The sequence below is a fragment of the Syngnathus typhle genome, unplaced genomic scaffold (assembly GCF_033458585.1).
Source record: "Syngnathus typhle isolate RoL2023-S1 ecotype Sweden unplaced genomic scaffold, RoL_Styp_1.0 HiC_scaffold_28, whole genome shotgun sequence".
In the NCBI taxonomy this organism is placed as follows: domain Eukaryota; kingdom Metazoa; phylum Chordata; class Actinopteri; order Syngnathiformes; family Syngnathidae; genus Syngnathus; species Syngnathus typhle.
This window is the reverse complement of record NW_026871934.1, coordinates 811,944-827,607: the sequence shown is the minus strand read 5'-3', so window position 1 is coordinate 827,607 and position 15,664 is coordinate 811,944. Positions and strand designations below refer to the sequence as shown.

The window sequence follows — 15,664 nt, the reverse complement described above, 5'->3', positions numbered from 1 at the left end:
GTGTATCGCCAGGCTAACAGCTGATCGCGGGTGTAGACAAGGGAGCCGAGTATGGATGGGTCACCCGACGCCGCACCAAAAAGTTCCAAAATCAGTAGGGAACAAACTATGAATGTTACAACGTGAACATCCATAGCCGCGCACTAGCCTAATTCAATGATGTGAGATGGTGAAAAACAACAAAAAACTCACTATAACACAATCAAAACACTAAAAGCAGGGAAGAACGGACAAAGCTGCTGTAACAGGCTACCACTCGAGCGGCGCCTTCAAAGAAAAAAAAAAAAGAAGAAAAAAAATAGCTTTAAAAGACACTCGGCTCAACAATGACAAAAGATGTCGAAATGGGATGTTGACAATGAAGCGAATGAACAAAAAGGAGGTGGGGTCGCACTATATGTGGACAAAACCATGAGATGCACTGTGACTGAATGTTTTACGTATTCCATCGATAATATAACGGAGTGTGCATATTATGCATATTAAAAAAAACAGCTCATATAATCAGAAGTTATGTATATAGAATCCCAGGATCTTGTCTTGACATTTTTAATGAGAGATTAGTTGCCATTCTCAATCAAGTTATAAGAAAACGCAAATATTATGCTGGGACATTAATATTGATTTATTAAACCCTAAGAGCCACCAGAAAATCTCAGAATTTAGAAATGCATTGCACAATAACTGTCTTTTCCGTCTACCGTATTTTCCGCCCTATTAGGCGCACCGGGGTATAAGGCGCACCTTCAATGAACGGCCCATTTTAAAACTTTGTCCATATATAAGGCGCACCGGACTATAAGGCGCATAAAATAGAAGCTTTACTGCAACAAACTGAGGTTGACTAGGGTTGCGGTATGCACCCACTAGCCAATAACCAACGAACCCTCTGTAAACAATCGCGTTTCTCAAACGATCTCCTATAAAATGATTGGAACTGACTAAAGTTCGATCTAACGCATTGGTACTACTTACCTATGTTTCCCTTCCATATCGATCCGTAGATTTACTCGAAACATTAACAGCGCAGCCTATTTTGACATGAAATAGCATCGCGCGTATAGCAGCTATTGTTATAGCATTGGTACTACTTACCTATGTTTTCCTTCCATATCGATCCGTAGATTTACTCGAAACATGAACAGAGCAGCCTATTTTGACATGAAATAGTCTCGCGCGTATAGCAGCTATCGTTATAGCATTAGCCATCCGCAAAAACCCATGACCCTCAGCTCGCAATCTCCCATGAGCCTCAGCAAAGTGTAAACAATCGCGTTTCTCAAACGATCTCCTATAAAATGATCAGAACTGACTAAAGTTCGATCTAACGCATTGGTACTACTTACCTATGTTTCCCTTCCATATCAATCCGTACATTTACTCGAAACATTAACAGAGCAGCCTATTTTGACATGAAATAGCCTCGCGCGTATAGCAGCTATCGTTATAGCATTAGCCATCCGCAAAAACCCATGACCCTCAGCTCGCAATCTCCCGTGAGCCTCAGCAACGTGTAAACAATCGCGTTTCTCAACGATCTCCTATAAAATGATCAGAACTGACTAAAGTTCGATCTAACGCATTAGTACTACTTACCTATGTTTCCCTTCCATATCGATCCGTAAATTTAATCGTTATAGCATTAGCCATCCGCAAAAACCCATGACCCTCAGCTCGCAATCTCCCACGGGCCTCAGCAAAGTGTAAACAATCGCGTTTCTCAAACGATCTCCTATAAAATGATCAGAACTGACTAAAGTTCGATTTAACGCATTGGTACTACTTACCTATGTTTCCCTTCCATATCGATCCGTAGATTTACTCGAAACATGAACAGATCAGCCTATTTTGACATGAAATAGCCTCGCGCGTATAGCAGCTATCGTTATAGCATTAGCCATCCGCAAAAACCCATGACCCTCAGCTCGCAATCTCCCATGAGCCTCAGCAAAGTGTAAACAATCGCGTTTCTCAAACAATCTCCTATAAAATGATCAGAACTGACTAAAGTTCGATCTAACGCATTCGTACTACTTACCTATGTTTCCCTTCCATATCGATCCGTAGATTTACTCGAAACATTAACAGAGCAGCCTATTTTGATATGAAATAGCCTCGCGCGTATAGCAGCTATCGTTATAGCATTAGCCATCCGCAATTTCCTAGGAGCCCCAGCTCGCAATCTCCCATGAGCCTCAGCAAAGTGTAAACAATCGTGTTTCTCAAACGATCTCCTATAAAACGATCAGAACTGACTAAAGTTCGATCTAACGCATTGGTACTACTTACCTAGGTTTCCCTTCTATATCGATCCGTAGATTTACTCGAAACATTAACGGAGCAGCCTATTTTGAAATGAAATAGCCTCGCGGGTACAACAGCTATTCGGTGACGCCCCCTGACTACAGTTACCGTAATGTTGGGAAGCGATGCGACCTTGTAATTTACTAGTCGTACTAAAACGTACTAAAACATTTTGGCAGAGCACTGTGTACAACCAATCAACAAATTCATCACTTGATCCATATATAAGGCGCACCGGACTATAAGGCGCACTGTCGACTATTGATAAAAAATTAGGTTTTTAGGTGCGCCTTATAGGGCGGAAAATACGGTAATTACAAAATCGAGTACAATATTAGTTAATACAACCACATTAATAGATAACATATTTACATGTAAAAAATACACAAAAAACATGGAAAATGTTGATTTCTATATTAACGAATGGCTTTAAAAAATAAATTATCCAGAGTATAACAGACAAAATATTATAATGGATAAAATGACACGCTGTAGAAGCCCTTAATTTTCGGTGGTATTCTATTTTAGGAGAATGTTTGCAAACAGAATATTTCACAAAGTTGCAATATAACATCGGCGAAAGCGAGTTTTGTCGAGTTCTGGACTTTGATGCGGGGACATTAAAGGAGCTCGGACTGCTACGTCCTGAAGCGTCGCCGGACTCGTCTGCTATTCCTCCCCCGGTTGGGAAGCGTCAAAAGCGGTGTGCAAGCAGGCTGAAGAGGGGCAAGCGCGGAGGCGTCCGGGCCAGGCTGGCGGCCGACCCAGCTCGCCCGGCCGTGCCTTCCATTCTTCAGGCGAATGTTTGATCGCTGGACAACAAAATGGATTACATTCGCTTGCTGCGATCTACAAACCGGACAGTGCGTGACTGCTGTGTGCTCGTGTTCACTGAGACTTGGTTGACCGTCAACATTCCGGACTCCGCTGTACATCTGGAGCGGCTAGCGTGCCATCGGGCGGACCCGGTCATTGTACAAGGGGGAAAATCTCGTGGCGGTGGAATATGCGTCGAATGGTGCTGGGACTCTGTAGTGGTATGCAAGCACTGCTCGCTTTCGGCGGAGTTCGTGATCATTAAGTGCCGTCCTTTTTACCTGCCAAGGGAATTTACCGCGATTCTGCTAGTCGCGGTTTACATCCCGCCTTCCAACATCGAAGGCGACAGGATCGCGGCTCTTAGTGAACTGTACCAGGCTGTCAGTGAACAACAGACAGCGCACCCTGACGGTTTCATCATCTTCGCTGGGGATTTTAATCATGCTAACCTGAAGTCTGTTTTTCCGAGGCTTCACCAGCATGTTAATTTTCCTGCGCGTGGCGACAGCTTCCTGGACCTGGTCTACTCTTCGCATAAAGGAGCTTTCAAAGCCGCCCCCCTCCCCCATCTTGGAATTTCTGACCATATCACTGTTATGCTTTTGCCCGCATACAGACAAATGGTGAGAGCGTCCAGGCCAGTTCGCAAGCAGGTAAGGGTGTGGCCTGAGGGTCCCTCTGATGCGCTTCGTGACTGCTTTGGCTCTACTGACTGGGACATGTTTAGGAGGGCTGCCACTTGCGACGATCGGACAAACATTGAGGAGTATACTGACTCTGTTTCCTTCTACATCAGGAAGTGCATTGATGATGTGACTCTCTCAAAATCCATCGTCACTCGGGCTAACCGGAAGCCATGGCTGACAGATGCTGTCTTCAGGCTGCTGAGGGCCAGGGACAAAGCCTTTAGAGCGGGGGATGAGGCTGGCTTGAGGACTGCGAGGGCCGACCTGTCCCGGGGCATCAAAGAAGCAAAGAGGGCGTTCTCGTGCAAAATTGCCGCCCACTTCAAGGACAGCAGGGACGCACGGAGCCTTTGGCAGGGCATTCAGACCATCACGGATTACAAGCCCGCGCCGCAGAGCTGTGAAGGCGACGTCCGTCTGCTCAATGACCCTAACCGCTTCTTTGCTCGCTTCGACGCTCAGAACAGCACTTGCCCGCTGAAGGCCACTCCCCCTTCACACGAGCTGCCCCTGTGCCTCTCCGCCGACAGCGTGAGGAGGGCGCTTGCCGCCATCAACATCCGTAAGGCGGCGGGCCCTGACAACATCCCGGGTCGAGCGCTGAAGGACTGCGCTGGGGAGCTGACGGGTGTCTTCATGGACATCTTTAACACTTCCCTGCAGCAGGCCATCGTCCCTTCGTGTTTCAAAGCTGCCACCATCGTACCTGTGCCGAAGAAACCTGCTCCGTCCTGCTTCAATGACTACCGCCCCGTGGCACTTACGCCCATCATCATGAAGTGCTTTGAGCGGCTTGTCATGGAGCACATCCGATCCGTTCTCCCCCCCACCATTGACCCCTTCCAGTTTGCGTACCGAGCCAAACGGTCCTCTAAGGATGCCATCCGCTCTGCCCTCCACTCGGCCCTCACCCACCTGGAGAGAAGGGACTCGTATGTGAGATTGCCGTTTGTGGACTTCAGTTCTGCCTTCAACACCATTGTGCCACAACGCCTCATCAGCAAACTTGACACGCTGGGCCTCAGTGCCTACCTCTGCAACTGGCTACTGGACTTCCTCTGTCAGAGGCCACAGGTGGTACGTGTTGGCGACAAAATCTCCGGCAGCATCATGCTGAGCACGGGAGCCCCCCAAGGCTGCGTGCTCAGTCCGCTGCTCTTCACCCTCCTGACGCATGACTGCACTGCAACCTACAGCGACAACCGCATAGTAAAGTTTGCTGACGACTCGACTCTGGTGGGTCTCATCACCAAGGGAGACGAGACTCAATACAGGCTGGAGGTTGACCTTCTGACCACGTGGTGCAGGGACAACAACCTCCTGTTGAACGTCGACAAGACCAAGGAGATTGTTGTGGACTTCCGGAAGGGTCACACCCAACACCTGCCGCTGACCATCGACAGTGCTGTGGTGGAGAGAGTGAGCAGCGCCAAGTTCCTCGGGGTGCACATCAGTGAGGATCTCTCCTGGTCCACCAACACCGCATCACTGGCGAAGAAAGCCCAGCGTCGCCTGTACCTCCTGCGGAAACTCAGGCGAGCGAGCGCTCCTCCGGCCGTCATGACTACATTTTACCGCGGCACCATTGAGAGCGTCCTCTCCAGCTGTATTGCTGTTTGGGGTGGCGGCTGCACTGACTACAACTTGAAGGCCCTGCAGCGCGTAGTGAACACGGCTGGTAAGATAATTGGTGCTTCGCTCCCCTCCTTGAAGGACATTTACACGTCCCATCTCACCCGCAAGGCGACCACGATTGTGAGTGATGTGAGTCACCCCGCTCACTATTTGTTTGAGCTTCTGCCCTCTGGGAAGAGGTACAGGAGCCTACGCTCCCGCACCACCGGACTCTCCAACAGCTTCATACTCCAGGCTGTTAGGATCCTGAACTCGCCCCCCATTTCTGCGTAGCCTCCTGTACTTAGCGCTATGCTTACTGTCTGCTGTACGCACACTGGCTCAGTTTTGCTCCTCTTATTTATTGGGTTATTTGTTTATTATTTATTCATCACTCATTTTATGTATTTATTATTTATTATTTGTGCTTTCTTGTTTTTATTTTGTGTCGTCTAATTGTACGTTTATCCTGTACTGTGTCTCGTCACCGTGGGATGGAGGAAACGGAATTTCGGTTTCTTTGTGTGTCTTGACATATGAAGGGATTGACAATAAAGCTGAATTTGAACTTTGAACTTTGACTAATAAACAAAATGATTATAATCATTTATGAGCTTCTTTTTTCCCCAAATGAGAATCGATGGGAACCAATAAAGCACAGGTGTCAAACTCAAGGCCCGGGGGCCAGATACGGCCCGCCACATCATTTTATGTGGCCCGCGAAGACAAATTGTGCATCAAATTCGTGTCATTACAAGAATTGCAAATTGTCTTCACCTTTAATAAAGTATTTTTTTTTTAATATTTGACCAGTTTTTACTCGTCTGATTTGAAAACGAGTTATTTGTCAGTTTGCTTTGTAGCTTTTACTGTAAATAAGATGAGGTGCTCATACATAGTGCTGAACCACCCGAAGGAGGTCACGGGCCCCCTGCTAGACCCCCTCCAGTTTGCCTACCGGGCAAACAGGTCAGTGGAATATGCGGTCAACATGGGACTGCACTACATCCTGCACCACCTGGACACCCCAGGAACGTACGCCAGGACCCTGTTCGTGGACTTCAGCTCGGCGTTCAACACCATCGCTCCTGACATCCTCCAACAGAAGCTCATCCAGCTTGCGGTGCCTGCCTCCACCTGGCAGTGGATCACCAGCTTCCTGACCAACAGGAGACAGCGTGTGAGGCTGGGGGGCATCACATCTGACACCCGGACCACCAATACTGGAGCCCCTCAGGGGTGCGTCCTCTCCCCACTGCTCTTCTCTCTCTACACCAATGATTTCTCCTCAGGTGACTCTCCTGTGAAGCTCCTGAAGTATGCAGACGACACCACTCTCATCGGACTGATCCAGGACGGTGATGAGACTGCGTACAGACAGGAGGTGGAGCGGCTGGTCCACTGGTGTAGCCAAAACCATCTGGAGCTGAACCCGCTCAAGACCGTGGAGATGACAGTGGATTTCAGGTGAGACCCTTCACCACTTTTACCCCTCACTATCCGCAGTAATACTATTCTCTCCACAGACACCTTCAAGTTCCTGGGAACCACAATCTCTCGGGACCTGAAATGGACCGGCCACATAGACTCTGTCCGGAAGAAGGCCCAGCAGAGGCTGTACTTCCTGAGACAGCTCAAGAAGTTCAACCTGCCGCGAGAGCTTCTGAAGACCATCTACACTGCCATCATCCAGTCTGTCCTCTGCACTTCCATCACTGTCTGGTTTGGATTGGCCTCCAAACAAGACAAGCACAGACTGTAACGGACAATCAGGACTGCAGAAAAGATCATTGGAATCAACCTCCCATCTATCCAAGACTTGTACCTGTCCAGGACCAGGAAACGTGCAAGGAACATCTCTACAGACCCTTCTCGCCCAGGTTGCAGTCTGTTTGAACTACTCCCCAGCAGACACGGAGACAGCTTCTTTCCCCAGGCTGTTGCTCTGATAAACTCACACCACTCATAGAGTCTCAGAGTCATTACTGTGCAATAACATCCTCGTCACGTACTGGCGCCACCTGCACCAGGACCACGCCCCCCTATCACCGGAATTGCCGCCACCTGCCACAGCCTCATGGACAGCGCTATATCAACGCCGCCAGCGCAGACCCGAGTGTCCGTCTGTCCCATGATATTGTTTCGCCCTCCGGTCCACGACAAACCGACGTCCGTGAAGAATCGAAGATACAGCAGAACAGCTTGTTTTTCCCAGCCTGATCGCCGATCCAGCGCCGGCTTCAGCTTCGCCCACCTTACCCGCGATAGCGGGCGGGGGGCCCGCAATAAAGTCTCTATCGCTACGCACTTGGCTGTACTCTCCATTCCCTTACAGTACAGACGGACCAGGCTATGCAGCCAGCAAACGAAGAGACGGCATCCGCCCGGCTGGAGCAAGCCGAGACCGCCATTAGCAGCCTATCCGCCGACATCCGGAGTCAGATCGAGGTGGGCCAACGGCAACAGCAACAGCAGCAGGAGATGGCCCAAGCCCTCCAGAGTTTGTCGGTGGCTGCGCCCCCAGCTGTCACGTGCCCCCGAGAGGGGGGCCCCGGCTTGTGACACGGTCGACGCATTCGCGGAGGAATTGCTCTGCTTGTTCGACCTGGGCTCTGCCGCCGAAGACGCCGCCGAGGAACTGGCGACGCTGCGTCAAGGTAGCCGATCGGTCGCAGATAACGCCCTCAAGTTCCAGACCCTGGCCGGCAGCAGCGGGTGGAACGAGCCGGCGCTCGTCAGCACGTTCCTCAACGGTCTCGCGGAGTACATGAAGGACGAGCTAGTTTCCCGCGATCGTCCGCGAACCCTGAAGGACGCGATGAACTTGGCGGCCCGAGTAGACCGGCGGATACGAACGCGGCGGCGCGATCGGGAGCGGAGGCCCATGGATCTGGGAGGGGGGTCATCGAGTGACAGGGTGCCCGTCAGGAGGCCGGGCTCACGCGGCGTCGGGGATCCACGTGAGCTCGACCAGCACAGGCTCTCCCAGTCCCAGTACGCTCACGTTACAGGCACGTGTCCAGCTCGCGGCGGGCGACCGGAACGTGGCTGCCCTGGTGGATTCCGGGGCGGAGGGTAACCTCATGGACAGTTGCCTGGCACGCCAGTGGGGGGATCAACTTCCTGCCTCTGAGCCCGCCCATTCCCGCACGCGCCATCGATGGCCGTCTGATCGGCGAGGTGGCCTTCGTGACAGAGCCAGTCAAGGTACTGCTCTCCGGCAATCACCACGAGACCATCCAATTTTTTTTTCTTCCCCCCCCAGGACAGCAGCTCATCCTGGGGCACCCTTGGCTGCGGCAGCACAACCCGGTACTGGACTGGGAGGTGGGGGTGGTTCGGCAGTGGAGCGAACGCTGCCATCGGACGTACCTGAGGGCGGCCACCAGCCCGCTCGGTGGAGCCCCGCCCAGGTACAGCCACGACATCTCCATCGTACCGGCGGTTTATCACGAACTCAAAGAAGTTTTTAGTAAGGCCAGGGCCACCTCCCTTCCTCCCCACCGGTCTTACGATTGCGCCATCGACCTGCTGCCCAGCACCTTCCCCCCCAAGGGACGCGTCTACTCCCTGTCCGCTCCTGAGCGCCGGGCCATAGAGGAATACATCCGGGAGTCCCTGGCGGCCGGCATCATACGGCCGTCCTCATCACCTGCGGGAGCGGGGTTCTTCTTCGTGGAGAAGAAGGAGGGCACGCTCCGCCCGTGCATCGACTACCGGGTAATAAACGCCATAACCGTTAAGAACCGATACCCCCTGCCTCTTCTGTCTTCTGCCTTCGAGTGCCTTCAGGGTGCCACCGTCTTTACTAAGCTGGATCTTTGCAACGCCTATCACCTGATCCGCATCCGGGAGGGAGACGAGTGGAAGACGGCTTTCAACACACCGAGCGGCCACTACGAGTACTTGGTGGTTCCGTTTGGGCTCACCAATGCCCCAGTGGTTTTCCAGTCCTTAATAAACGACGTGCTACGAGACATCCTGGGCAAGTTCGTGTTCGTTTATTTGGACGACATCCTCATCTTCTCCCGCTCGCTCCCTGAAAACATCAAGCATGTTCGGACGGTGCTACGCCGCCTCCTGGAAAATTCGCTCTACGTGAAGGCAGAGAAGTGCGAGTTCCACGCCTCCTCTGTCAAGTTCCTCGGCTACGTGGTGCGCGAGGGATCCGTCGAGATGGACCCAGAGAAAGTGCAAGCGGTCACGTCATGGCCTGTCCCAGAGACATGCTAGCGGCTGCAACAATTCTTGGGGTTCGCGAACTTCTATCGCCGTTTCATCCGTGGGTACAGCACGGTGGCCGTGCCCCTCACTGCCCTCACCAGCCCCGCCTCCCCGTACAAATGGACGGAATGGGCAGCACAGGCGTTCCAGGAGCTCAAGAGGAGGTTCACGTCCGCTCCCATCCTCCGAGTCCCCGATCCTGACCGGCAGTTTGTGGTCGAGGTGGACGCCTCAAACGTGGGGGTTGGGGCGGTGCTGTCCCAACGCAGCTGCCAGGACGATCGCCTCCACCCGTGCGCTTTTTTTTCTCGCCGCTTGTCGGCCTCGGAGCGGAACTATGACATCGGCAAACGGGAGCTCCTCGCCGTCAAGTTGGCCTTGGAGGATTGGCGGCATTGGCTGGAGGGCGCCACCATGCCGTTCATCGTCTGGACCGACCGCCGCAACCTGGAGTACCTGAGATTGGCCAAGAGGCTGAACGCGAGGCAAGCAAGGGGGGCTCTGTTCTTTGACCGGTTTGAGTTCTCTCTCTCCTACAGGTCGGGTTCCCGCAACGCGAAGGCGGATGCCCTGTCGCGTTCGTTTCCTGGCGGGGAGGAGAAACGGGGTCCGCCTCCCACTATTCTCCCTCGGTGCGGGTGGCGGCGCTGTCATGGGAGATTGAACGCCAAGTAGAAGCTGCATCACGCGATCAGCCCGGCCCCAGCAACTGCCCGGAAGGTCACCTGTTCGTCCCTGAGGGCCTGCGCTCGTCCGTGCTGCAATGGGCACACGACTCACGCCTGGCCTGTCATCCCGGGGCTGCGCGCACGAGGTACGTGGTGGTGCAGCATTTCTGGTGGCCCACCTGGCAAGTGGACACCAGCGATTACGTCAGAGCCTGCTCAATATGTAACCGCTGTAAGACCTCTACTTGTCCTCCGGCCGGGCTACTCCAACCCTTGCCGGTTCCCCGGCGTCCCTGGTCTCACCTGTCCATCGACTTTGTCACGGGCCTTCCCCCCTCGGAGGGGAACACGGTGGTCCTCACGGTGGTGGACCGGTTCAGCAAAATGACGCACTTCATTCCTCTGCCTAAGCTTCCGTCCGCGAAGCAGACTGCGTCCATCATGGTGCGGGAGGTGTTTCGTCACCACGGCCTCCCAGAGGACATCGTGTCGGACCATGGCCCGCAGTTCGCTTCCACCTTCTGGGCGGAGTTCTGCCGACTCCTCGGCGCTACGGCCAGCCTCTCGTCGGGGTTTCACCCTCAGTTCAATGGTCAAGCGGAGTGGCTGAACCAGGAGCTGGGCAGGTCCCTCCGATGCATGGCCGCCGGGGACCAGCGTTTGTGGGTCCAACAGCTTCCTTGGGTGGAGTACGCCCACAATTCCCTCCCCAGCTCGGCTACGGGACTGTCGCCCTTCCACTGCGTCTTCGGGTACCAGCCACCCTTGTTCGCCCACCAGGAACGTGACACGGCGTGCCCATAGGCCCAGGCTTGTGTCCGCCGTTGTCGTCGTGCCTGGGCGAGGGCCCGGACCCCTCTTCTCCGCTCTGTTTCAGGCTACGCCCGCCAGGCAAACAAGCGCCGGTCGCCGGCTCCGGAGTACAGAGTGGGCCAGCGGGTGTGGCTCTCGACGCAGGATTTGCCGCAGCGAAAGAGATCCCGCAAGCTGGCGCCGCGCTTTGTTGGACCGTTTTCCATGCAGAAGGTGATCAGCCCGTCCGCCGTCCGTCTCCTCCTTCCGGAGTCCATGAAGGTTACCCCACGTTCCACGTGTCCCGTGTGCAGCCCGTTTTTGAGAGCGCATTGGTGCCCGTGCCGCCGCCCCAGCTCATTGAGGGGGGCCCGGCTTACGCCGTCCGCTCCCTGCTCTGATCGCGGCACCGCGGTCGTGGCTTCCAATACCTGGTGGATTGGGAGGGCTATGACGACGCCCACCGCTCCTGGGTCCCGAGTCGCTGGATCCTCGACCGTTCGCTCATCACGGAGTTCCATCGCTGTCACCCGGACCAACCGAGCCCCCGGCGCGGACGGCCGAGGATGGTTGAGGGGCCCAGGGGTAAGGGCCCGAGGCGGCCTTCTCCGCCGGTGCCGGAGACGAGGAATTGGACGTTTCGACGGAGTACTAACCCCGCCTGGTCGTCCGGGGGGTTGCCTTCCTCTGCCTTCTGATTTTTTTTGTCTTTTAGTGCTCTGGGGACGTCGGGAGCCGTCCCTTGTGGGTGGGTTTCTGTCACGTACTGGGGCCGCTTGTGACAAGACCACGCCCCCCTATCAGCGGAATCGCCGCCACCTGCCACAGCCTCATGGACAGCGCTATATCAACGGCGCCAGCGCAGACCCGAGTGTCCGTCTGTCCCGTGATATTGTTTCGCCCTCTGGTCCACGACAAACCGACGTCCGTGAAGAATCGAAGATACAGCAGAACACCTTGTTTTTCCCAGCCTGATCGCCGATCCAGCGCCGGCTCCAGCTTCGCCCACCTTACCCCCGCCCGCAATAAAGTCTCTATCGCTACGCACTTGGCTGTACTCTCCATTCCCTTACATCCTGCTCTTCACACCTTTTTGAATTTGTCTACACCAGGGGTCCCCAAACTTTTTCCTGTGAGGGCCACATAACTTTTGCCTTCTCTGATGGGGGGCCGGTGTCAGTTTGTAACAGAAAAAGTGTGACGATCGTAGAGGAGCTTAAAATTTTTATTGTTTTCCAGAAAGCCACACATAACCAAATAACGGTTATTTAATAACCCTTTCCAGGTTCTTTACAGGAAAAAAAGTCAGGAAACAAATAATAACACTATTAATGAAATAAATAATAACTAAATAACCCTCTCTGAGTTCTTCACAGAAAAAACAGGAAATAAATAATAACTAAATAACTCTCTCTGGGTTCTTCATAGAAAAAAAAAGCCATGGAACATTAACTTTCTGTTGTGCCATGCACAATCTTAACAGATAGAAGTTCAGTTCAGTTGTCAGAGCAGAATCTCTCTGACACATATGAGCAGTCTCTTAAAGTTCTTGTGTTCCTTCCTTATAAATTATAAATATAAATTGGGCACTCTCTTTTAAACGCTCGGCACTGTGTCCACCTTGCTTTTCCTTGGGCGACTCATTTTAATGGAAGGATTCCAGGGGAAGGCTTGTGGGTGGCTTTAGCGCAAAACTGCATCTGAAAGCTCAGCGCGCGAATTACAAGAATGCTGTCGTCACAGCCCACGCTCTAAATTCGGGACTGATAAAAATAGAGCGCGAGTGCGCCATGTCCGTACTACTGAGTACGGACACGCACTTGTGAGTGTGCACCGAGCTTTCTGACACGGCTTCCGGTAGTAAATCCGCAGGCGAGCGCTTCCCCATCTACTGGGGAAACGCAGTCATTGCAGGCAAAATGACCACAAAAAAAAGTTTAATAATACAATTTGTTCAGGGTTGGAGGGCCGGATTAAACAGTCCCGTGGGCTGTATCCGGCCCGCGGGCCGTAGTTTGGTGACCACTGGTCTACACTGTTTTTGCCATTCTTTACATGTCCTGAGTGTTGTTAGTTTTACCAAAGTCAAATTCCTTGTTTGGGCTGCTCAAACATGGCGAATAAAAACTCTTGAATCTTGAATTTATTTGGGTTTACAGTCATAATGGCCCTCCGAAAGAAGCTATGACTACAATGCGGCCCGTGAAAAAAATTAGTTTGACACCCCTGCAATAAAGAATTGAATCATTAAACGGAATCAAAAATCGTAAAAATCTTATCAATTCCCATTTCTAGGTATCGCATAGCTCTACTGCAAGGGTGGCCAACCTGTCAAAGATTAAGAGCCACATTTTTTACTCTGTTACCGCAAAGAGCCGCATCATACACATGGGCACACATGAACATCACCCCATCCTTCCTCTTACACACACACACACACACACACACACGCACACACGCACACACACACCTCTGCTCAGCCAAATTTATTGTGTGACATTATCATGTCACACACCAAAATGATGACAGAAATTGATTAGACCACAGGCCATTCATTTTAAACAATGAACATTGTGTGCACTGTCTCACACACACAAACTCTCAGTTCAACCAGGTTCACAAACAAAAACATAATAATTTACAATAGCATTTTTTCACTTACTATGTGCATGTTGCTTCGTGTGATTTCTGGCATTCCTGTTAATGTCCATTATTCTGTGTTCAACAGTGTGGCGGGACAGTTGGATGTCTGATTTTCAGGTGATTTCAACAATGTCACTGAGGCATTTTTTCACGAACCTTCATTGTATGGCTTTTTTAGCCCGTGCAATGTTCATAGCCAATTGATATGATGCAAGCGTGACAGTCTCTGAGTGCTTCGTAATTTTTGGGAAAAACTGTACCTGTTTTTCTGCTTGACTTTTCAAAGTGTCCAACTTGCGCTTGCGAAATTCAGTCCATTTTGGAAAGTCCTTATCGAAGTTAGCATGGAGTGAGCTGAAGTGGTGCTGAAGATTTGAAGCTTTGAAATGTGCTAATGACATCTGACTTATTAGGCAGAATGGCTTGCCATTACGTTCAACAAAAAAATATAAAGTTTCCCACTCTGTTAAAAACGTCCTGTGTTCATCTTCATATTTTCGTTTAGCTGTGCATTTTTTCCCTGCAATTTTGAGAGCGAAATTGACACTAATTGTTTACTCGAATTGGTTTGCCCCTCCTGCTTTGTGGAATTTCACCTCATGCGCATACACATTTGACGAAAATACGATATTGAACTCAAGCAAAGCAAACACGCACAAAAAAAAAACCCACTAACACAAATGTTGATTTGAATGTAAAAGAGCCGCATTAAACCAGGCAAAGAGCCGCATCCGGCTCAGGAGCCACGGGTTGGCCAGGCCTGCTCTACTGTTTAACATCTTCAGCTAACTTTAATAATCAGGTGCTAAAGGTAAACATCGATTTATATCGCCCTGTTTGACCTCGGACATTAGACGCGACTTTATTTTGAAATCCAGTTCATTGTTGCTTGCTTCCTCTTTCCGGGAGCAGTGCGCCCGGCGTTGTTGTGTTGTGAGCAGAGCACGCACGTGAAAGGGGAGGCGACAACTAGTACGCGGCTCCTGGGCTGGTGCTATGGCTAGTGTCCAAAAAGACGAGGAAATTTGCTCCCCTTTAGGCTTCAAGTCATTCGTTTGGAAGCACTTTGGATTCCAAAGAAAAGATGGCTCAACGGACAAGACACGTGCAGTTTGTAAATCCTGCCATGCGGTGATCAAATATTCAGGGAGCACAAATCTCGCCGCACATTTAAAGAAAAAACACGACATCAAAGTTCAGTGTTAAAGTAAGCAATTTGTATACTACAATACTCTTGTAATTTCCTAAATAAAGAGTTTGCAGTACCTTGTTGATTTTGCGTATGAATTGTTATAAATCAGGATATTGTTCTATATTTTTTACTAAAAAAAAAAATATATCGATCGTAGAGCACTATATCGCGATATATCGTGAATGAATCGCAGCAGGCTTTAAGATATCGGCAAATATCGTATCGTAGTTCTTTATATCGATATTATATCGTATCGTGACAAAACCCGCGATTTACACCACTAATACTATGCTATAAATAACCAAAATATCATGTCTTTTCCTTTTTTGTGTGTGTAAAGAAGCACAAGAACATTAGGAAAATGTTTAAATTTAATGAACATTCCTTTTACAAAACATTAACAGCATTACATTAACATAACATAACAGTAATGCACTTTAAGATTAAACGAGATTTATAAAGACATTTTTAAACCATTTACACATATGCATATAAAATCTAAATTTAATCCCTGCCTACACTTTACAAACTAAGAAGAGTGCTATATAATGTGTAAAGAAGAAAGTATTCACATGTCGTGTAAATGTATAAACTTCATCAATGAAACACACATACACATACAATACATATTGAACATTCATGGAGTTGCATGAACAGTAGAAATCCACCATATTTTTTGCAGTGAAGTTGCTGACTAACATTAAATTGCACACTTTTTTTAA

General features: G+C 50.7%; 3 protein-coding genes across 6 annotated transcripts in view; all 3 read left to right on the top strand.

The window, feature by feature from the left end:
- LOC133147084 (tissue factor-like) overlaps positions 1-7,730 on the top strand; it is a 70,639-nt gene extending 62,909 nt beyond the window's left edge. For all 4 annotated transcript variants that reach the window (XM_061271182.1, XM_061271178.1, XM_061271179.1 and 1 more), the window contains 2 exons: positions 6,716-6,890; positions 6,950-7,730. In XM_061271182.1, coding sequence (XP_061127166.1) covers positions 6,716-6,890; positions 6,950-7,319 — 545 coding nt within the window. In that variant the 3' untranslated portion in view covers positions 7,320-7,730. The remainder of the gene's footprint in view (positions 1-6,715; positions 6,891-6,949) is intronic.
- On the top strand, positions 7,501-9,175 carry LOC133147087 (uncharacterized). The gene is made up of 2 exons (XM_061271187.1): positions 7,501-8,836; positions 8,963-9,175. Exon 1 carries the CDS (start codon positions 7,501-7,503, stop codon positions 8,500-8,502), a length of 1,002 nt encoding a protein of 333 aa, XP_061127171.1. The 3' UTR covers positions 8,503-8,836; positions 8,963-9,175.
- Positions 9,176-10,318: 1,143 nt separating this feature from the next.
- LOC133147090 (uncharacterized protein K02A2.6-like) lies at positions 10,319-12,154 on the top strand. The gene is made up of 3 exons (XM_061271190.1): positions 10,319-10,461; positions 10,727-11,341; positions 11,422-12,154. The coding sequence occupies exons 1-2, from the start codon at positions 10,411-10,413 to the stop codon at positions 11,117-11,119; spliced, it is 444 nt and encodes a 147-aa protein (XP_061127174.1). The 5' UTR covers positions 10,319-10,410; the 3' UTR covers positions 11,120-11,341; positions 11,422-12,154.
- Positions 12,155-15,664: the final 3,510 nt, after the last annotated feature.